This window comes from Erithacus rubecula (assembly GCF_903797595.1).
Source record: "Erithacus rubecula genome assembly, chromosome: 2".
Lineage (NCBI taxonomy): Eukaryota > Metazoa > Chordata > Aves > Passeriformes > Muscicapidae > Erithacus > Erithacus rubecula.
In genome coordinates, this window is record NC_136685.1 from 53,756,513 (window position 1) to 53,779,688 (window position 23,176).

Here is a 23,176-nt window from a genome sequence, read left to right on the forward strand (position 1 = left end):
AAAATAATCAGACTATTGCATTCTCAGACATCAGCATATTAACAGCATGTGTGGGGAATATATACAGATGTATTTTGAAGAAGTCAGTTTATATATAGAAATCACAATTGCATGCACAAGTTGCATACTGGGGTGGGGGTGGGGGGGGGGGGTAACCCTGCCCTGACCCTTCCACTACCAACATTACCAAATGCTTCCAAACATTCCACAATCATGAACCACCCTTTCCTTGTCCCTCTCCGATATTGTAGGATTTTAAAATCAAATAAATTGGATTAGCTTATTAATTTTAAGCCAATGGATGTTGTTAGAAATAGAAAATTTCTTCATGTTTTTTTTTTTTTTTTTTGGTTGGGGGGAAACTGACTTTTGGGTAATCACACAAATCCAGGAGTGAGAACTTTAGGAAGAAACACCAAAGACCTTGTATAAAACTGCTCCAGTTGACAGTATATTAGTTTGCTTGTCCCATGGTCAGTGTTGTGCACAAGGGTTCTTGATTCCAGTGTGCCATCTATTTATTTCCATTTATTTGATACAGCTCTCAGTGTGACTTTGGTACGGAGAAAACATTGAATCCAAAGATTCAAGAGCCAATTAGTCTCTTGTAATTGTTTTTCAACAAATTTACATTCATATGATGGTAACCAAAATTTATTAATACAAAAAATAGGTGCCTGAAGTAAGAGCCCTCCTTCCACTTGAAACAAGTTTTGGCAAACTGTATTAGATACTTTTGGCTAAATACATTACAAGGTTTAATAGAATTTTTAATCTACTGTTACAATTTTTTGGCATCTAAGTTAATGAGTAATCCTTTTCTGATAGTAAATGCTGCCAACTGTACTGAATTAATTAGAAAGAAAAAAAAATTAAAATTGGAATCTGAAATTCAGTCATGGCTTTTAATGGCCAGGTTTCAGTTAGCGTAATTCTGCAGAGTGTGTTTATTCAACTCTTGGTCCATAAAGTCTTATTTGACTTACAAAACAATCCAAGAAAAATGTTTCTCTGTATATTTTTGCAACTCTGGAGGGTAAAAAATTTCAACTTGATTTTATTCAATCTCTATATAAAACCTCAGTATTCATAAATAAAAGACCATTTTTATTTCCATTCTATTTTCCTAGCCCATATTTTCCGAACGTTTAAAGCCCATCTGGTTACCAAAGTATTACTGTCAGTATTTTTTATGCTGCTCTCAATGGGCAGGATCCATCTCCCATTGAAGGTAGAGGCTACATGTCTGTTGAAGCAGAACCTACACAGATGACCTAATGTACTAGCTTCAACATTCACCTCTGTGTTTCTTCTATTCTTCTAGTCAAATTTTCCCTCTACTGGATTAAAAAAGTGTTGGGGGTTTTCTAATTGAAGCATTCTGATCTTGTTTGAAGGAGGTTAAATCCATATAAACATATGCAGCACTGGCACACCTAAAAGTGGACACAGTAGCTTAAGAATTAAATTGTAGTGATGGGGCAGCATAAAATATTCACTGTGCCTTGGGGAACATGGGCCAGTGTGTCTTTCAGCTTATTTCAGTGGGGGATAGAATAAATCCCAGAAGAGGAGCAGTTGGCAGAATAATGAACTGTCTTTGGACATCTTTAAACCTTTTTCTTTACTTTATTGCTTGAATCAACATACAAAGTATTTGTTGCCACAGTAATGCTATTTTTCCTGATATTTAGGCCCTATCCGCACATTCTTTCTACACCAGCAGCTCAAACAATGTCTGCCTATGCCGGACAAGCGCAGTATTCAGGAATGCAGCAGCCAGCGGTGTACACAGCCTATTCCCAGACAGGACAGCCCTACAGCTTACCCACCTACGGTATTTCACCACTTGTTTCTTCACTTCCTGTACAACTAAAGGCAATGCCAACCAGAATGTTGGTTTGGTTTTTTTGTTTGTTTGTTTTTTTGCTTTCTCTTTTGTTTTCCCAACCACAACAAAATATTGTAAAGAATCAGTTGAAAATTAATTTCTTATACAGATTTGGGTGTAATGTTGCCAGGCATCAAGACGGAAAGTGGGCTCTCGCAGACCCAATCTCCACTGCAGAGCGGGTGCCTCAGTTACAGCCCAGGGTTTTCCACCCCACAGCCAGGCCAAACACCCTACTCTTACCAGATGCCAGGTGAGTAGCCACCTCTAGAATTTAAAGCTGATTATTTCTTCCCAGTGCTCATAGGCATATTCTTCTGGATCGCCTGTTACTTTAGATCTAGTCATGGAATGTAGTCCCTACTTGCATCTTCTTTTGGATTTTTTAGTGGAGGGAAATACACTAAGTTTTTTAGTGGCAGGGCTGGAAGCACTTGTTGTATTTACTAATATATACAGGTCTCTTTTCCTTTTTTTTTATGTATCTGAGCATGACATAATTTGATACCTGTTTCTCCTTGAATTAACATAATTTTTTAGAATTTCTCTTTTATTGATATTTATTTTTTCATTTGCTATTCATTTAATAATTCATTGATTCTCCTCTGGTCATCAATAACCTATTTTATTTGAATAATTTTTAAGCTTATTATACAGTGGTTAATCTTCATGGTACAAACTGCAATATGAATCATCTGATTTATGATGAAAACAAGGACATGCCTCATTTCAGACTGAATTAAAACACCTGGATGTAGTCTTTTGAAAAGGTTTTTGTTTCACAAACCTAACACTAAAGTATTAGAAATGAAGGCAAGAAAGAAAAACAATGTTTGAGGAGAGGTGAGACTGTAACAAACTGAAAAATGCTTTCTAAATTGATGAGATGGCTTACTGCTGATATCTTCCTTGCATGGTGGGGAGAGGAACATATGCCTGCATGAGTGGAAGTAGCATTTAATTTCCTTTAAAGTTTCATTTCAATGTGTTATATTTCTAATGGAAAATAAAAGTTGGGGGTTTTTGTGTTCTGATTCATCTACATCTTAACATGGAATATTCTAATTAGGATTTAATTTTGATTCACAAACAAGTTCTCACTTGTTAATTGTATTTCTTAATTTTAGGTTCTAGTTTCACACCATCGTCCACTATTTATTCAAACAATTCTGTTTCAAATTCTACAAACTTCAGTAGTTCACAGCAGGTATGAATATTGCCATTTTTATATGCCACCTACAAAAGGACTTACGTAACTCCAGAGATAGCATGTTATTTTAATTTAGGTCTGTTACATTGAATGAGACTCACTGTGGTTTACTGCTGTTTTCTGTGGAAAGTTATCAAAATCTTCCTGGAAACTTAGTTACATATTTTAGCACTTGAATATTTCAGCAGCTTGCCTGTAATATTTTAGTAAGTATCTTTAAATGAATAAACACTAATTATTTTAAATTTTAAAAGAAATTAAACCAAGCCTTCAAAACACCAGCAAAAGTCATATGACTGTGTACTTAGAAATATTTAATGGGAAAAAATTCACTTATTATTGTACTTAATCGAGTGCTCTGCTACATCTGCTGTTTCAGGATTATTCGTCATACACAGCTTTTGGCCAAAATCAGTATGCACAGTATTACTCAGCATCAACATATGGTGCATATATGACCTCAAACAACACAGCTGATGGCACTTCATCATCATCAACCTACCAATTACAGGACTCTCTCCCTGGCTTGACTGGGCAACCAGGTACAGACCTACATTCAGGTGAAAACAATTTCTGTATTTTATTCCCTCTTTACATAAAGACAAGATTTGCATATTCAGCTTGCATGGATATTGATATTTTAAGTTCATGCCTTTCAGAAAACTTTGTCATTTAAACCACACAAAATGAGGTTATTTACTGTTTAGTTAGGAAACCTGTCCAGGTTGTTTGCTAATTAAAGAAAGCCTTTTGCTGACTGAGATGATTGTCAGTATCACTGGCATTGAGACTGTGCTGTTTCCACCTACACATTCTGAAGTATTGCTGTAAAGAATTTAAAACAAGACACCATTTTTCATTTATTTATGCCTCAGCCATGCTGGCAGGGGCACATGGACTTTAATCAAATGTGTACAAGTCATGCGTGCTAACTCACTAATTTAAGTAACCAAGAATAGAGAAATTAGTTATTAGCACCATAAAAAAATTGTATTGAAGTAGTTGAATTTGCAAGAAGAGCACAATCAGGAGACATAATGAGGCTCCCTTTTCCTGCCCAGCCCTGCCCTCTTGTGCACAGCCACCACAGCACAGCAGCCTGCTACTTGTATTCCTAGGACACCCCTGGAGTACTGGTAGTGGCAGTTCTTCATTTTTCTTCACCACTCTTAGAGCAGTCTCTTTCAGGGGCACCAGCTTCACTCAGCCAGCATAGGCAGTGTCTGGCATGGCCACATTTCTAAAAAGACTAAACTGGCTTTTGGATTAGGCTCTGAATAGGGGAGGGATTTATGATTAGTCACAAACTCACCTTATTGCATAAATCTTCCTAAGAACTGCACCATCTTATTGAAAAATACAGTAGAAAGACTAATATATTATTGTAATGAATTTGTAGAAAGGAAAGTAACACTGTATAGAAAAGTATAAGGGCTTATAATATAAACATAAACATAAACATATGTAATATAAATATAAACACATATATAATATTATAAGATTATATATATATAAAATATTATAACATAAACATGTCACATAATATAAACTGCTTAAATTTGCTAAAAGTAGTGGAATTTTAACTAAATTAGTTGAAATTTTTCCTACCCAGATGTTTTCCACAGGCTGATTTTTAATGTGTAACAGTGCATGTCTTTGTGGGTGTATGTTTGGGGTGGAGTATGGTGTGGTATGGATATGGATATGCAATTGGGAGATACATATTCCCTTGATTTTGATGAAAAGTGTTCAGTAGCCTCAGAATGCAAATCTAAGAAGAACCTAAAGGTAAAGTGAAATTTCAACAGGTAGAGGATATCCATAACAGACACAAATCATATGTAAAGAATTTTTAAAAGAGTGTGGAGTGTACTCACAAGTTACATGTTATGTTTTGATAATTGTGTATGTCCTGTGTACTTTTATGTGCTACTTTGTTATTTCTTCATATTCTTATTTGAGGAACACAGTTTCCCATGTTGTTTCTGTCCTAGGTATTTGTTTCCTAGAAATTATGTGTAAATGTATCATGCATTATTACAAGTACTATTAGTATTGAATAGAATTGGCAAAAAAAGGGGAATCTTAAATAGTTTGAACATGTTGAAAAAGTATTGAAGGCTTCACACCTTGGTAAATACTTTTCTTATTTGTGGATTGTTTAAGCATATGAACTTGTTCTCTCGTTTGGTAGGTTGTGCATTTGAGTTTAACAAATCCACCCCCATCTGCTCCGTATTTCTGTGAAGTGCTGCAGTGATCATGCGACCCTCTGCTGAGAGTGAAACGCCCACTTTGTGAATGCATGACATGCCTGTGCCCTTCTGTGTCACAGTAAAAATAAATTCCCATTGGTGAGGGGCAGTGTCTTGGAGATAATTTCAGATATCATAGATCATACTGCAGTTCTCTAGCACTCACTGTGTTCACTTGCTGTCATACAAGTCCTTAAGGATTGCTCCAACAAAAACCTGAGACTAAACAACAAGGCACTTCATTTTTCTGACATCCCTACTAGCTGTTTATTCAAATATCTAACCAAATCCTCTAGTACTATCTGCAAACACAGGATTTCTCATTTTCATAAAAAAGCCCCATCAGATCAAGAGTAAATACCAGCTACAATTTTATTTATTGACTGTGTAAAGAAAATGAGATGAAAATTGAAATAGGCTTTACTCTTTCTACTATTCATGACACACTACAAGTCAGAAAAAAAGCAGGCTTGTAATGTTGAGGCTCTCTTCTGGCTGCTCTGTATGGTAAGGATATGTTACAAAAGTCAATCCATAAGGAAAGCATGAAAAGGCTCAGAAATTCATCCATTCCACATCTGTGTAATGCTCAGCTCCTTAAACCAGAGGCTTCTCTTCCAATCTTGCACTGAGCCTGCCTTGTATTAAGATTTTTCAAAATGCACTCATTACCACAGAGTATTTGTGAGGTAAATAGGTGTCTCCTAGGGCACTTCATCTCAAATAGGGATAACTCAGATGTACTGGGATGTGAGGTCTCAGGAGATAAGTACACTTGAGGATATTTGATGAATACATGAGTACATTTAATCTGGGGCAAATAAAACTCTAGCAGAGAATATAGGCCTGGATAAAAGTTTTGTGTGAAGGCACCTTGCTCTCATATATCCAGGGTTAGGGGAGGCAAATCACCATAGGATATTAACCCTGCTTCCATTACTGGGATGCAGCAAAACTTAATTTGGTACCCACAGCGAAGTCACCCTTTGCAGCTTCTCTGGGAGATGGCATTAGATTTATATTCATACTGCACTTTTTTCCTTCTTAAGTCATAGAACTGTGTTTTGACAAGGAGGAGGGGATGTTCACATAATCGAACTAGAGGTGGAAAACAATGTCCTGGATATGAAAGACCACCTCTATTTCTAATGTGGTGACATAATTCCCTTTGTAACTTGGTGCTGTAATTCCCTGTCCCCTAACTGGAGCTGCTGCAAGGTCTCCACAGCATTAAAAGTTTCATTTTGAATAAGTGCATGAGTATGTGTAAGAACATCTGTGATAAAGAGGTAATTCCATATTCTGGTTTTAATATTTTCCTCTTGTTTTCTTGGATCATTGGCACTGCTCACAGTCACAGTGGGAAGAGGCTATGAGGTGTATTTATTAGGCATGTGTTGAATATTGAAAAAGCTAAAAAATTTCAAACACTGTTATAAAAAATTCTGTCTATTATGAGCTGCAGCAGGAGCTGTTCATGATGGTAATGTTTTCAATACTCTTTGGTACTAGAATTTCTCACATTCTTTTATGTTGCAGGGCTAAAATTTAATAAGTTTTCATTTTGTCAGCATTGACCTCATTTCTAAAGCAATCAGAGGATAAGAAAAGTGCAGTTTCTCCTTTAGACTGCTGTAGGTAAAAAGCAAATCAAGCAATTAAGCCTACAGTTGTTTAAAAAAACGAGCACCACTGACTTCTGCAGTTCTAAAATAGATGCATACCTTGCATTCAAGTAAGAGACAGCTGCTCATTCTGATTTAGAGATTAGTGTAATGAAATAAAGTTGGCTTTAAATATCTAGGTTTTGCAAGGAACAGCGATTAGTTACAGTACTGATGAATAGATAATTATGCAATCATGTACAGCATTGACCCAAGCAGAAGCCTAGAGCAACTGGTAATGGCTAATGCTAAATGAAAATTGGAGTTATTTACTTCAGTTGTTCAGAGAAGATTTAGAACAGGGATTTTTTTTTAATATTTTATTTTTAGTAGATTAGAATAAACATAGTCATTGAGAACAGATGTTTTAATACATTACTGGGGAAATGAGTCTTGATTTTGTTATAATGTGTTGAAGTGTTATAAATAAGAAGATTTTTGTGGTAAGAATGTAAACATTTGTCTTCACTTTCTTAGTTTTTTGTCTTTTCTTTCTGGGGGTTTGGTTTGGGACAATTTTTCCACTCCATCAGAAAAATCTAGGAAATTATTTTTGTACAGAGCACTTGCACACTCAGAACTTATTGTAAAGCCATTGTAGGTTTTTGCTGTGCAAGGATTCTGATTTGGATGTTTCTTGTACATTTGTAATTACCCGAGTACATTTTGCCGTTCTTATGGGGAAAGAACCAAGATAATGTGATCCTTATTGATTGCTTCACTGCCTGCTCTGACCTTGCTGACATCAACACCATGCTGGGAATAGAAATGATTAGTCAACAAGAACTGTCTCTCTCCCCATTCTGTAGGGATTTCTGCCTGTGTGTCTTGTCCTTTCTCTGCATACCTCTGTGAAAAGTCACTTAGCCTCTTTTACTGCACGCTCAGCCCCCTTAGCTGTTGTGGTGACCCTCACTTAAACGAACTCCAGTTTGACAATATCTCTCTTCTACTTGGGGACCCAAAACTGTGCATTTTTCCAGATGTGGTCTTGCAAGTTCAGAACAGAGCAGAACAATCAGTCTCCTTCATCTGCTGGACACTTGGTGATGCTCTTTAGCAAAAATGGAAAAAAGGAAAAAAATCAGATTCCGACTCAAATTCAAACGCATCATAGATGATTTTTGGGAAATGCTTGTACCAAGTGTTAATTTGTTCTGTGTATTTGCCATCATAAGCACTTTTAACAAATATTACCCATGGCCCAGAAATGTTCAATTACAGACAGCTCAAGGACTCTCTTGAATCAAAATCTGTAGTAGATATCAGATCAAATCTGTACCCTTTCCTCCTTTCTCCTGGAGATAAATAATATCATTATTAATAGGATAAATTATGAAGGAGGATTTTTGTTTGTAATTTAGCAGTCAGGAACCTAGCCGAACTGCATTTATTGCTAGAAGTTTTGAAGACTGAAGATGTGAAGCTTCATTAAATGGGTAAATCAGAGTTGGGCCTGAGTGTGGTTAAGACCAACTATGTCATACCAGATCAAAGGCCCTTCCAGCACATCTCTGTGACAGCCCACAATTCCTCAAACTTAGAGAAAGACAATCAGAACACAGCAAGTACAACTTCATCCTCTTTCAGATACTAACTGGAATATTACATTTAATATTTTGACTTTCCTCTGACAATTTATGGGCTGAGGTATAGTGAAGAAAAAAAGTGAACTTTACTAAAGAGCAGGTGACATGGAAGGAGAACATGAAGCTGGAAGCTGCCTGGCTGTTCTGGATCATGGCTGAGTGCCAAAGTGTGTTCTGGTAAAAGTAAAGCAGGACTTGGAAATAAGTCGAGCTGAACTGAAAACATGGGAAATTAACTGCTTTAATTAAAAACACTTCATGTTTTGAGAAATCATTAGTATGACTTCTAAAATACAGCTTTCTCTATGGATGTTTTACCTGGGCTTGTGTGTATTTGTACATATATAACTGTCATTTTAATTTTTGTCTTGTTCTGCTAAGGTTTATAGTGTTTTGTTGGTAAAGTCAAAAGTGTGTGTGGCATCTACTGATCCATCTATGTAAGACAAGCTACATTATCATTCTTTTTGTACAACATTTTTTACATGTCTCTTGTCATTGAGTTTGCATAGAGACACATTGAACTTTGAGGAAAAAAAATGTTAATTATTTAAAAATCCAGCACTAATTTTAACATGAATGGTTGACTCTACAGGGGAGTTTGACACAGTACAGAGCCCTTCCACGCCAATCAAAGATCTTGATGAGAGAACATGTAGGAGTTCTGGGTCAAAGTCTCGGGGTAGAGGGCGGAAGAATAATCCATCACCCCCTCCGGACAGTGACTTGGAGGTATGTCTGTGGTAATTGATGGATGTTAATGTGGAGGTTTCTTCTGATGAAGTGTAAATTCTGAATACTGCAGCTGTGAAAATAGCTTAAAGCACTTTAGAAGAAGTCATGGACTCAGTCTCACTAACTGCATGCAACAGGGAGCAGTAGCTGTTTTAATCTACACGTACAATGAGACTTTACTGTTCTGCATTACCTGTCTGTCAGTTTCTTGTGCAGAAATCTGTACTCAAAAGTGTTATGTTTTCTTTTAGATTTTGAAGTAGGAAATCTCAAATATGTCACTCATTTTAATTTCTTGTATTTATGGATGCAATGTAAATATGCAGGATCATCTGGCCATAGCCTTGTGAATATTTAAACACCAGTTTGTGCCTGTGCTTGTAAGTTGTATCAGCAGATCTCAGTAAGGCAGCTTGCCTCAGTGGAGTTCTGGCTGTAGTTAAGAGTGTGCAAGGTCAGTGCCTTAGCAAAGAGATACATCTGCCTGATAATGGGATGACAATTTCAAGCACAGGTGACTTTTAGCAGCAGAGTCATTGCACTTGTGTCACTCCCGTGTTGGCCGTGCAGTGCCTGGCAGTGGCAAGAGCAGCAGGAGGAAGCAGAGTGCCTGTGTGTATGTCTGTCTGTCTGTCTGTCTGTGTGTGACACTCCAGCTGTGGCACCAGGGACATGCTGTGCTGCCTGCCAGTGCCCTGTGTCCCCTGCTGCCACCAGTGCCACCAGAGCAGTGCACAGAGCCAGCAGCCCTGGCTTGCCCCTCTGCTGTGCCTTCACTGACCAGCCCTGGGTACAGCAGAAGACAAAATTGTTGCTGGGACTTGGCTGACCACACAGCCCCTCCTGGTGTAGCACCTGCTGGGGCTGCAGGGCTAGGAACTGAGTGTAAATGCCATTGCTTTTCTACAGAAACTTGCTTTTTTTTTTTTTTGCTTTTCAAATAAATTAATTTTTCCAGTGAAGAGAATAACTTCTTACTTTTCAGGGTTTCTGTTGGTTGGTTGTTTTTTTTTTTTATTTTTTTTTTTTTTTTTACCAGTGAAAAGCAAAACTAGTGAAATTGAATGGGTGAAACTGAGTTAATGTTTTATCCTACAGTATTATTTAAATTCCATATGGCAGTGGCATACTGCTATTTTACTCAAGATTTTTGTTATAGAGTAGAAATATAAAGAATCTTGAATCAGTAAGACTTGCAGAAAAGCATCTGAAAGTACTGTTTCTCCTTAACAATTGTTTGATCCCCATCACATTTTTGAAATCTGTGTTACAGAGCTTTTGTGAAAATCATTTAGTTTCTTGAAGTTGAAGAAGTTACTGCCTTTTACTTTTTTACCATGCATGATATGCTGTTATTGCTGATTTTCAGAGAAAACCTGCTCAGTTAATAAGCACTTTATTAAACTTTTAAGACTCAGCTGACTTTCAGCCTCCCTGGGTGGTGTGGTGGTGGGACTGTGATGTTATTTGTTCAATAATATTTTCCTCCATTCTGTTTCAGCGTGTATTTGTTTGGGATTTGGATGAAACAATCATAGTTTTTCATTCGCTGCTTACAGGATCGTATGCACAGAAGTATGGCAAGGTATGTGAGCTGTGAATTTTGTGCCAATTCACTGCAGCTGTCTGGCCTGACTGCACTTGTTTTTCACCTCTGTGCTCCTTATGGCTCTTATGGGTCAAGTTAAAACTTACAGTAAACCCCACATTCAGAGGGTTAATGTGGACAAGCCAAGGAGAGAAATGAGACACAGACTCTAAGTACAATACATGAGGCAGGGCCGAAGCAGATGCTGCAAATGAGAGGAGAATTTATAGAGGAACAAGAATGAGGTTCCTGACATGTGCTGGAAGAGACATTGCAGGGAGATAATAGATGAAGTGCACGAATTGGAATAACTGACAGTACCTGGAAGAGTAGAAGAAAGAAGAAACTGGGCTGGTGGGTGAATTTACCAAGAAATTTATGAATAGGATGAGTAAGAGTCTGACTTATTTCAATGCCAGCTGCAGATGTTGTTCTTTGACTCCCCACCTTTTTCACTGAATTTTTGGTTCCCTTGGCTGGCTCTGGGGTGAGTAATGTCAGGGAGTGAAACCCTCTCCCAAGTAGTTTTAGGCATCCTGTCCCTTCCAATGAGTCCAAAAGGAGTTCAGGTCACAGAGCAGTGAGTGGGAGAGCAGGAGGAAGAGTGAGGGAGGCAAAGAGAGCCAGTGGCAGACTGCAGGAGCTCCAGGGCTGGTGCTGGGAATCCAGGGAATGCCTGCTTGCACAGGGTGAGAAGGGTCTGGTGTGTAGCAAGAGGAGCAGACTAATGGGAGAGGTAGAGCTAAAAGCCTGGATGAAAAAAATCAAAACACATATGTGGAAGGAAGAAAATGGACAAAGAGGATGTCAGTATGTACATATATCGTTTTCTCTGTGCTGTGCTGTTCAAGTGAAATTAATGCAAAGGCATTTATTTTTAAGAACACAACCATGCCCATGTTGTACTGGATAAGGGGTGGTTTGGCATGTTTTCAGCATTGTTATTCCAGCCAGAATCAGATGCTTTTTGAGAAAAGGATGTGAGAAACAGTACATTACAGAAATGCTTTTCACATTTCATGGTAACTCCCTACCAGTGGGTTAGAAATGTCCAGAGCCAGAACCTGTGGATTATAACTAGAGATGGACAAGTCTTCCATGCAATCAACCTTTCATGGTTATTAAAAAAGAAAGTTAACAGGAAAAGTCACAGGCCAAGTGCAAAATCTGAATTTCTGGAATGCTAAGGCAAGGATAGGTACTCATGTCTTGTAAAAAACAGCCTTCCATGCTTTGTGGTTTCACAGTGCCAAATCTGTGGACTTTTCAATACTCTGTCAAAAAATCCTCTTCTTCTGTTTCAGACATTGTAACAACATTGACTTTGTCAGAACCATTTCCAGCTAATAGTTATCAAAACAAGAGAGAAACCTAGCTGAACATGAACTTTTGTGTCATTTTGAGAGCAGCCTATAGACTACAACAGGACTTGCTGAGTAGTCCCAGTGATAAAGTTATTCCTTTCATTCACTTTTGATTGTGCCCTTTGGATGTTTCCTAAATCAACTGTAACACATAGTTTTAAAAATCAGAGCACATTTTTGTAGCTCACAAAACATCTGTGGATAACTTTGAAAACTGTCTTGGAAATAGCAACAGAAATGTAATTCCTATTTGTATATTAATAATGGCATACTAACAGACAGTAGTACTGACAGCAGATAAAGTCTTATATAAACCAAAAGTGTCTCAAGGGTTAGTGAAATTAATGCAGTTATACTGCTGAGATCAACATCAGTAAACAAATGTCATGGATGACAGTGAAGGAAAAGGTGTGAAGTTCTTTTTTTTTTTTTTTTTTGTTTAGCTTTGTTTGGTTTTGTTTTGATTTTGTTTCTTGTTTTGGTTTTTTTTTTGTTATTGATAGGTGACATCCACACAAGTAGGGAAAGGTATTAATTTCCTGACCTTGTAATATAAAAGTAGTGGACTTTTTCCTTTCTGCAGTGACTGCCATTGTTGTATTTACATAGAACTTGTTTGATGAGTTATTATCAGTGAAAGTCAAATATAAATATTGTTGACTGCAAGGAAGCCAGAGCAGTAGGAAAGAGAATACAGAAGATCTTATAATGGGTAGGTTTTAGCTTTTGCATGTCATTGTAGTGTTGCCTGAATTTAAGGTGGGGTGTGTGTCAGCCTAAGTGTCTAAGGGGTTAGAAATGGGAGAAGTGAAAGATGCCACAGATAGACTTTACTCAGTCTCTGTACATGACATGTTTAGTACATGTGCTCCTTATCTTTCCTGCATGTGATTTCCATCTGTATACATGGTCTTAATCCAGACTGAAGATTGGAATTTTTTGAGAATTGGGTTACTACGAGAGTAAATGCTCCAAGAATTGTGAGGTTGTCAGCAGAAGTCTTGTTAGCACATAGGTCTTTCAAAATTATTGAGAGAGCTGTTTGTTTTGGAAAGGTGGTATAAAATTGTTGCCTAACAATGAAAAAAGAAACAGAGTAGTGTAAAATAGCAGAGATAGTAAATTATTTAACTGTGATGATTTGCTGTCTGATTTTAAAAAGTAAAGGCGTCTAATGTCACACAGATGCTCAGTTCTGAACACCATATTCTTCCTCATACGTGTCATGACTCCATTTTGTATAGCATAATCAAGGTACTCACATAAAAAAAAAAGAAAAAACCACCAAATAAAAAATCCTTGAAGGATGAGTAAAAGTTTCCCTTTCTCCCATGTTTAGTTTTCTACATGAGAACAGTATGTCTTTAAAGCAAACACTGCTTTAAGGGAAGGCAACTTCTTGTACCAAGTGTTCTCACTTCATACTTAGAAGGAGTGAGATGCTGAGTTTAGAGCTAGTGGGAATATACAGACAGGGAATGAGATTGAAAAGGAAAACAAGGATATATTGAAAACTTTCATTCCTTGCTTTCACTAGCTTTTTCTGGTTTTTTTGAGTACCAGGTGAAAAAAAAAATCAGAAATTAGTCTTCTAATCTCTCTGTTCTGCTGCAGTTCAGGCTGCACAGGGATGCAGTGAGAGGAGGTGCAGCATATTATGGCTTGGCACAGGGATCCACATGTGAGTGCAGGAACACTTGAGAGCTGCAGTTGTATCCAGAAATAAACACTTTCAAAAGATTTCTGAAGTTTAACAAGTGGTTGGAGTAGAAGAGAAAAAGGAAAGTCAAACCATCTTCTCCTTAGGCTAGGAGGGCTTTCATTGGCAGAGATTATTTGGAAGGGCTGGATCCAGTAGACAAGTTTCAGGTTGTGTATTCGCCCAGAGAGCAGCAGGTTTTTGACTTATGCCTAAGGATTTATGAAACTGAGAATGGACTTGGTATATACTTGTTCAGCACTTTGCATGGTATGATAATTATTCAATGTCAGAATTTTCTAGGGTAATTATTTGATATCAAAATTTTCTAATAACAAAAATAGTGATTTGCTGAAGGATGAAGCTGTAAGCATCTCATTTAAAAATGGGGCAAATTGCTGCTGCTTATCTGAGTGCTAGCTTTAAACCCAATTGAACTATGAGAGATTTGGCCAGAATTTGGCTAGTGTATCACTTCTACTTTTACAATATAAAGTTTTCCCAGAAGAATATTCCACACCTTACTGTTTTCTACCTGTGGCTGTTTCTCTCTGTCTTTTGGTGTATTGGTTATTCTACTGGGCTAACATAGAAAGAGAATAAAAATTACACTACATCTGTGTTAAGATTCAGGGAAGCTGTGCTCCCTTCCAGCAGTAAGATCACCTCTCACTTTTCAGCTCATTTGCTCATCTGCATTGTACTTCATGAAACCAGTATAGTTCTATTTTTAATTATTTACTGCAGTAGCAAATTGTGAGCATTGGTATTGGGGTTGTTATTTTATGAGTTATGTGGATGATGATGGTTTTTGCAGCTGAGCACCAGTTGACAGATACGGTTTTGTACAATGCTGAGCATTTGTTGATGTGACAGGACATGTGTTAGGAGATGTCATCATCTCTTAAAAGTTTATGAGGTACATTCTTAGTCCCTGTGAACAGTGTGTATTCTTTGTTCCATTGCATTCCAGGTATTCTTGCTGGTTGGAGGATCATTAAGCTGGAGTTTTGTTTAGCTCCAAGCATTTGTATTTCATTAATTTCTCCCAGGTCAATTCAGAGGGCAAGGATTCCCAGATAAATGCTGTGACTCAAAGTGCAGCTCTTTAAAAAAAAGAATAAAATTCCTTTGTAAGTGTAGAGAATGTGATTTACAAGTGCCAAAATAAAAACAAATCCACACTTGATAATCATATTTTGTCATTTCTTATAACATTGGAAAGAAAGAAGAAGTTGTCTGGGAAGCCTCATTAACCTTGTGCACTTCTCTGGAGAGGGCTCAGAAGCTTTTTACTGCTCACTGTCTGCTTGTCCAGTCATTAAACAGAAAAATTCTGTCACCATTAACATCCGTGATGACATTCCCAAATTCACTCATAAATATTCTCTTGTCCACCTGTATTAATAGTGTATCTCTCATCACCTCCAGTTGTCCTCTCCATTCACTCCCTCCTTGTCTGAGACCTCTGAGTTGATTTTCCTACTGCCTTCTAGAGAGCGTGGAACAGAAACTCCCTATGGAGTACGTGAGTTATCCTTCATCAGCCACCAGATACAGTTATTAAGAAGAGATGTCTTCTCTTCCTCCATTGCCACCCATATAAATATCTTCTGGGACAAGTGTCCCCAGTGAGAGACTGAGGGCTGAATTTAAACTGAGATACCTACATAATATAGAGAAGTCTCTTTAAGCTAAAATATTGGTACTTAACTTGAGCATTTCCACTTTCTCTCAAGGTGAGTTCTAAGTCTGAGGACAGCCACCCATTGAAAATCAATCACTTCTTAAAATTTTGCTTGTTTTCTTGCTTAAGGCTTCATGCATGCAAATTTCTGTCACAATATCTACCTGACAGTCTATTTATCTCTTTGTTTTCCAAGCTTTCATTAAAGTCCCTTTGATGTTTGCAATTTTTTCTCAAGAAATGAAATAATTTTGAACATATACTAAAACCTGACATTCCAAGACAGTATTAAATAGATTTCTTCCACTAATGGACACTGAGCTTTTGGGGCTTTATTCCAGTTACTTTCCTCTTGATCAAAACATTTAAGTATTGGTCCTCCCAGGATATTTTTATCTAGTCTCCCAGAAGGCATTCCAATGGATGGACCAGTCTGGTGCAGAAGTCCACAGACAGACTGTCTGGCTCCAGTTTAGTGCCTTCATCCTAACATAACTAAAGTAATTTGTATTTAGGTGTACAGAAGTGTTGTAGCTGGTTTCTTGATTCTTCTGCACACTAATGATATCTGGCTAACATCATATCTCTGCAGGCCAAAGAGTTGTCCTTTGTTCTGTGGATTATCTGGGGAAAACTTGCAGATTTTTTTAAATCATTTTTTATCTCTATTGTGTGTGCTTGTGCAGAGTAGCACAAAATACAATTTTGCCCAAAGTTCAGTCTGCCTCACTAAGTTTTTCAATTGGCTGTGCTAAGATCTGTATCAACTGCAAGTTTCTTGCTTTCTTTACAACAGTCCTTTGTGCCACTTGATTCAGTCTGTAACTTCTGCTTCAGGCTGAAAGACAGTAAAATGATGATTGTCGTGTTCCTTCATATTGTGCACACTCTATAAAACCACAAGGCCCTTACAAATCTGCTTTCTTGTCTATTTTTGTATGTGAAGAAAAGAACTTAATGTAGCAAGAGATGGATGGAATGTGATATTTCATTCTTGTTAAAAAGTTGCAGTGCAAAGTTTTGGCCAATTTTTTAAGGGAAGAATTGTTTGTATATTGAGAATTTAATTCCAGCAATTCTCCCTAGCAGAAGTTGTTACAGGGAGATCCCATAGTGATTTTATTCCAAACTGAAATTAATTCCCTTTGTTTTATTTTATTTTACATACCATACCTAGCAATAGCCTGCTCATGACTTTGTCAAAGCAGGAATGGAGGAAATATAACTTTAATAGTAATAGTCAGGTAGAATTGGTTGCAAAACTACTATTAACACTAAAACCATAAGAGCTTTGTCACATTTACATCTTTCAACTGTACTAGGCAAGGCAGGAAATAGTCATACCTAGTTCGTAGTTTCTGCAAAAACAAATCGAGTTATAACAGAAAATGTCACAGGAAATTTCTACATTCAAGTCTGCTTCCACCCAGGAAGGGGTAAAAAAGAGGCTGATAATTAAAAGTCTGAGATTCTAGTTTTGGAAGCACTCCAGTGAATAACTTACATACATAAAAATGAGTTATCACCTGTGCATAAACTCATGCACATGCCTTAGTGTTCATAGGATTGAGGTAAAGAAGCATATTGCAAGTACTCTGCTATATTGCAGCTAGGGAGAAAGGATCTAGAGTTTACATTGCTCAGAAAAGAAATGCAAATAGAAGAGATGAACATATGTTTGTATATGTGATGACATTTTGATAAAAGTGTTATGGCTTGATGAGGAATCTCATGAGTCCAGGGTATTTTGGTGATTTGTGTTCTCAGTGCCTAACATGAGTTTTGCTAATCTGTTAATGGTGTTCCTTAATCATCCTCTTGGAAATCTGACCTTTGCACTTGGCACTGCCTTCAGCCATGTGACTTTCAAATCCAGTGAATGTCACTACAGAACACAGAATGGATAACAATTCTGTTCCTGGGCACTGCATTTGTTTTTTGCTTCTGAAAGGTAGTCTAGACCAGTTCAGGGGTCAACATAAAATATTTCCCTTCACTGCCAGAGAATTGAGTCTAACTTCTTGAATACCATTCTCCCCTTCGAGTATGACTTTTCAGTGAGTAAGAGTCAAAGTATGTCAGTGTTTCAGATTTTACCATCAGTTATTAAGTACTTGAATGCAGAAGCCATCTTTCATTCTGTCATTGCAAAGCCCTGGAGTAGTGAGTGCCTGATCCTGGTTGGGAAGCCTTTCATCCTAATGCTAACAAATGATCATTTGAGGGTTTGTGAGATTTTGTTCCACATGCTGGTAAACATTTGGATTTTAAATCTCAAGGTATTTAAGATGGGATTTCTGAAAACTTGCTCGTGTCAATCAGAGTTTAAATGATGAAGTATATATTTTTTTCACGTTTTGATGAGAAGAGAACCGCATGTGTTTTAAAAGTCCACTGCACTGTGTTAAGCATGAAATAGTTAGTGGAACCCCACAAGCTCAGGCAGATTATTAAGGCAATTATATAGATTATTATAAGGCAATAATCAAACTAATTACTAGGTGTCAGCAAAGCATCACCATTAGTCTAAACTAAATACAAGGTAACATAAATCTGCTTTGCCTCTCCCCTAGAAAACTTTAAAAAATTGAATTAATTACCTTAGCTGTATGCTTAATGCTCTCAGTGTTATTGCAGATCAGTACATTTGTGGTGTCTTGCTGAGGCAGAGCAATTTGATAGTGTGAAAGGCAACCTACAAATAGATGCAACATTTTGAATGAATCTTATCCAGAGACAGGATTCCTGTGTTTCATCAGCAATGAAGAGATGATCTGTAGCAAACAACAAACTTATATATGTTTTCCACAGGAACATATGTTCCTACATACATCTTTGTTGAAAAGTGCCATCCTTATTTCCAGTCTTCTTTATACTTGTTTATGTTTATATTTGTGTATGTGTTCATGGCCACCAGGTTTTTTCCTGTCAGTTCAGCCAGGTAGAAAATTGCTCAACTTTAAAAAATTTGGGTTTTTTTAAATGTCCACAGCTCTCTGAATTTTCTCACAAACAGAGGTTCAGCAGTGTCTTCTTATAGAATTATATTAAAATAGTTTAATATTGAAAGGATTTCAGGGACATTTCTTATGGTGTTAATTTTTCAAAACACTTTATATACATCAATTTTTAAAGTAATTCTAATGTAACTAAGAAGTATGTAATTAGCTAACCGTGTTTTTTGTTTTTTAAGGATCCACCCATGGCAGTGACCCTTGGACTGCGAATGGAAGAAATGATTTTTAATCTTGCTGACACACATTTATTTTTTAATGATTTAGAGGTAAGAGTCAAATGCTAGCACTGGTATTCCTGATTTTAAGTAGTGGCTCTGTTGTACATTGGTGTTTATTGTGTGTGACATTTCTGCCTGTGTAGTCTTTGGGTTTGTCATACTCTAATCAGATAGAGGTTAGCCAGGTGGCACTGACTTCCAGGCAGCCAGGATATTGTCACAGTATACCCAGGGAATATAATTTGGCAATTGGTCAGAAAAGAGAGACCTCTTCCTAGGAAGTGCCCTCTGTGGCAGCTCACCTGTCACCTCTGTGGGCAGCACCTGGATGGACTCCCACAGGGACATGGGTTGGGAAGCAGGTTTGTCTGCTGGGCTTCACAGGCTTTCTATTTCACTCTTAGAGTCCAGATCTGTTAACATGGACAGTGACAGCCTACAACCATGTGTGTCAAGACATGGGGTGAAAAACAGTTTTCAAATTAACCTAGGAGCTTTTCAGACCTTCTGCTGGTCTAAAACTGTTATTTTCTTGCTCAGAGTAGATCCATGATTTCTCTCTGTGGACAGATACTTGCCATGAATGGATTTGGAAGACTTTGAGGTTTTGTTTAGAATACCAGAGAAAGGTCTCTGGTGAGTGAAAAGACAAAGATAGGTGAAATTTTTCCATCCACTGGGATGTTGATTTTGTCTTTTTTTCCTTCATCAAGTAGGCAGTAAGGAAAGCAGAAGGTACCAGTCATCTCTTGCAGGCTTCATTTATTCTTAGCTCTTTTTAAGTCAAGAAACTGGAATCTACTTCACCCCATTCCTGAACTGCACTTCCTCCTTGCAGCAGCAGAAACCTAGAAAAGGAAAGCCCTGGACATACCTTTCCCAGTGTGTGCTTTATTGCAGTCCTAGGGAGGCATCTCTTGACAATGCAAGTGCATTCAGTGAATATCTCCTTCTGGTGCCCTGTACCAAATAATTTTTTCAAAGCATTTCTTAAATTTATTTTTTAGCTGACCTTTGCCCCTGCACATTTGGATTTTATGTGGCATGAATAAAATTTAAGCCATTCTGTAGAATCTGTTCTTCAATGTTGTGCTGAGTTCAGGTGGAAGAGTTCAGCAAAATGGAACTTTGTCCTCTTTCCATACCTCTTTATTATGGCCATTGAAACTTCATTTCTTTCTCTCAATATTTATTTTGTCTGTAGACCACAAGTTCAGCTGTGATAGGTGGATCATTATATTTTGGCTAGTCTTCACAGGATGGTTTTAATACCCTGTCTGAAAACTCCTATGCCAGCTCGTTCCAGAGCGCGAACTGTTCCCAGTTTCAGATAAATAAAAAATACTATTTGGGAGCTGTCTTAGAGAGTTTGTAAGTCAATCGGTTTGATTTGATTGAAAACAACTTATATATGTATTTAATAATCACAATTTCTACAAGAAATTTAGTGTTTTATGGCCCAGAATTCATCTTGGTCTCAAAACTAACACTCCTACTAGACTACCAAAATTCCAAAGTTTATGTGCTGAAATGACATGTATGTATACATTCCAGTATGTGCAAGAAAACCAGTCGTTTTCTATGTTCTTAGCAGGTAGGATGAAGTGCCCAAGTATGTAGAGGCATCCTTTAATATGCCTTTTAATAAACCTGTTTGCAGAGCACATGGCCATTACTGAATATTACAGTGCATCTGCATGATGAATGAGTGTATAATGAATTCTGAAAATTCCCGGAGTCTGACTTGGGAATCATCTCCCCTCGTCTCCCCATCTCTCTTTCTCTGTCTTCCTCTCTCTGTCCTCCCCCAGGGGAGCAGAAAGGAGTGCTGAGCTGCTGCTGATCATGGCCATCGAGACAGGAGTCCTTCAGTTGTCACTGGAGGAAATGAGATAATCCTTTACTTTCTAGGCAAATACATTGCTTATCAGTTCATCACGTCACTTTTCCACTGGTGAGCCCTCAGGTTCTGGACCTTCTGTCTTGCTTTCATCTTCAGCCTAAACCTCATGGCCTGGACATGAGAGTTTAATGCACTACTGAACCTGTGTGTCTGTAATATTTATTCCAGTCAATTCATCCTCTAAACTTCCTTTTTCTCCTTGTCTTTCTTGGTTACAAACACCACATAGCAGGTTGTAGGAATAATAACCAAGTTATTGAAGTTATCACAAACAAAAATAAAGTTTTCCTTCCTCTATGCAAATCCACCTCACTGCAACGACTGCTGATGCAGAAATTCCGATCTGCTGAGACATTCCCTGCTGACCCAGTAACCTGTGTTCTAATCAGCCAAGCTGCACTTTTATTTCAGGCTAGGCTGTTCTCCAGCTACTGCATTCTCAGGGTATAAATTTTAGTTAGCTAGAGAATTATCTCTTGGGAGGGCAGTTGGTGTTTTGCCATGAAAATAGGAGTCTAGTGCTCCAGAAAGTTCATGTGCCTACACAGCACTTAGAGATGGGACTCAGATTTGTAACAATAGCCAAACTAAGTATTTTTCCTTTCAGCAGGTAAGGGATAAAATTAAGCTTTTCTTCATATCTCAGTATTAATTTTAAGACAGCATTTAGAAACATTGGTGAGGCCTATTACGCACACCAAAATAAACAATTTCTGCAAATTTCAATAAGTAATTCAGACATGAATCTTCTAACTCCATTATTCCACTCCACTCTCAGGTCAATGTAGAAAAAAAAGAGTATTCATTTAAAACAAACTGAATTATATTTCTATTTCTATCATTATTGTACCATATTTTAAAGGAGATTTTGTCCTTTTTTTCTCATTAGAAATAGAAAGAAGAAATTAAAAATAGGATTTTGGAAAGTCGCAGAATTTGGAAGACAGGTTAATCTAGTTATAACAGAGATGGAAGTGTATTTATTAAAAGGGGTTTTCCATATAGACTAAGAAAGCATAGTGCTGAATATACCCTCAGTAATAACAGCTTTGTGTTCAGTGTGGCAAGGCAGTGTTTTTACTGGATAATGAAATTACTGTTCATCCCAGGATGATAAGTTTTGTCGATGATTTATTGATTCTGCACTCTCAAATTTTCAGGCTCTAAAAATTGCTGCAAAGAATTCCACTCAGATACACTTAAATAATTATTGCTTCAAGCAAAAGCTAGATATTATACCTAGATTCTTTTCCTGTATTTTCTCTAAGAGGAGATGTATTTTTATGATTCTTAATTTTGACATTGTACTGACATCCACTGTGATTTGAGCTTAACCAGTACTGTAGCTGATTTGAAAAGTATTTTGCCTTCATATTTAAATTTAGAGACAGCTTGCTTTCTTTCCTTCTTTCCCATAACGGTTTGTCATAATTTAAAAGCAAACTCAGATGTACTGTTGTGCCACCAGTTTCCTGTTTCTTTTGAGAAAAGCAGAGAACTATCTCATATCTGGTCAAACTGCCTGCTTTTCCTTTTTTATGCAATTTTTTTCACACTATGCAAGTGAATTTGTAAAAGGTAAACATTTTAGTTGAAGTAGATAAGTAGACAAGAGAACAAACTAAAAGAAAACAAGGAGTGATGGGCACATGAACTTGTTTGTTGGTGAGAAAATGTGTGTTGCCAGCATGTAGAGAGGAGATGACCTGTAGATCCAGAGGAGAAGGGTAAGGGGGAAAAGGAGGAAGGTGAAAAGTGCTGTTTGGTTTGATCTGCTGTAAAATTAACAACCTTCTTGCAGGGACGAGGAGGTGAGTAATCAGAAAACTGCATGGCCCCTTCATCCTGTCCCTGGAGTCAGTCACAGAATCACAATGAAAAATTTGGACTAAAAAAATTAAACAGCTGAGCCTTTGCCACCCACTCGTATTTAATTTAATAACCAAATTATCAGCAGAACAGTTACCTAGAATTTTCAAGGCTGGAACAATGTAGCTGACAGGCTTAGCAAAACCCAAACAGCAGCAGACACTCCTTATCCATCAAGGCTTTTGTGTGGCCTCCATTTAATTAGTACACCTTCAAATCCACAGGAAGGATTTTTAAACTTTTTAACTTATCACTTTCACCAGTTCCAGGGAAATCTGTGAGCATGATCAAGAAGCCATATATTGCCCAGATATTGCAAAAATATAGAGTCAGAATTTTTCCCAGCAGGGCTTTTTGTCTGATTTTTGAGTTCCTGTCCTACACTGGGCGAAGCATAGTGGCAATATTTTCTGGAGTGCAAATAATTAATAAGGATAAAGAAATTAATCTGTTATTTCAACTGCCACTTCCCCTTTACTTTCTCTCT

At 37.4% G+C, this 23,176-nt stretch overlaps 1 protein-coding gene across 10 annotated transcripts in view; it reads left to right on the top strand.

The window, feature by feature from the left end:
* The window catches only part of EYA4 (EYA transcriptional coactivator and phosphatase 4), a 136,355-nt gene that overhangs the window by 103,431 nt on the left and 9,748 nt on the right, over positions 1-23,176 (top strand). For 6 of the 10 annotated variants that reach the window (XM_079297726.1, XM_079297732.1, XM_079297728.1 and 3 more), the window contains 7 exons: positions 1,695-1,837; positions 2,001-2,144; positions 3,019-3,098; positions 3,481-3,661; positions 9,205-9,341; positions 10,846-10,929; positions 18,876-18,965. In XM_079297726.1, coding sequence (XP_079153852.1) covers positions 1,695-1,837; positions 2,001-2,144; positions 3,019-3,098; positions 3,481-3,661; positions 9,205-9,341; positions 10,846-10,929; positions 18,876-18,965 — 859 coding nt within the window. The remainder of the gene's footprint in view (positions 1-1,694; positions 1,838-2,000; positions 2,145-3,018; positions 3,099-3,480; positions 3,662-9,204; positions 9,342-10,845; positions 10,930-18,875; positions 18,966-23,176) is intronic. The other 4 variants (XM_079297734.1, XM_079297733.1, XM_079297727.1 and 1 more) reach the window with 2 other exon arrangements.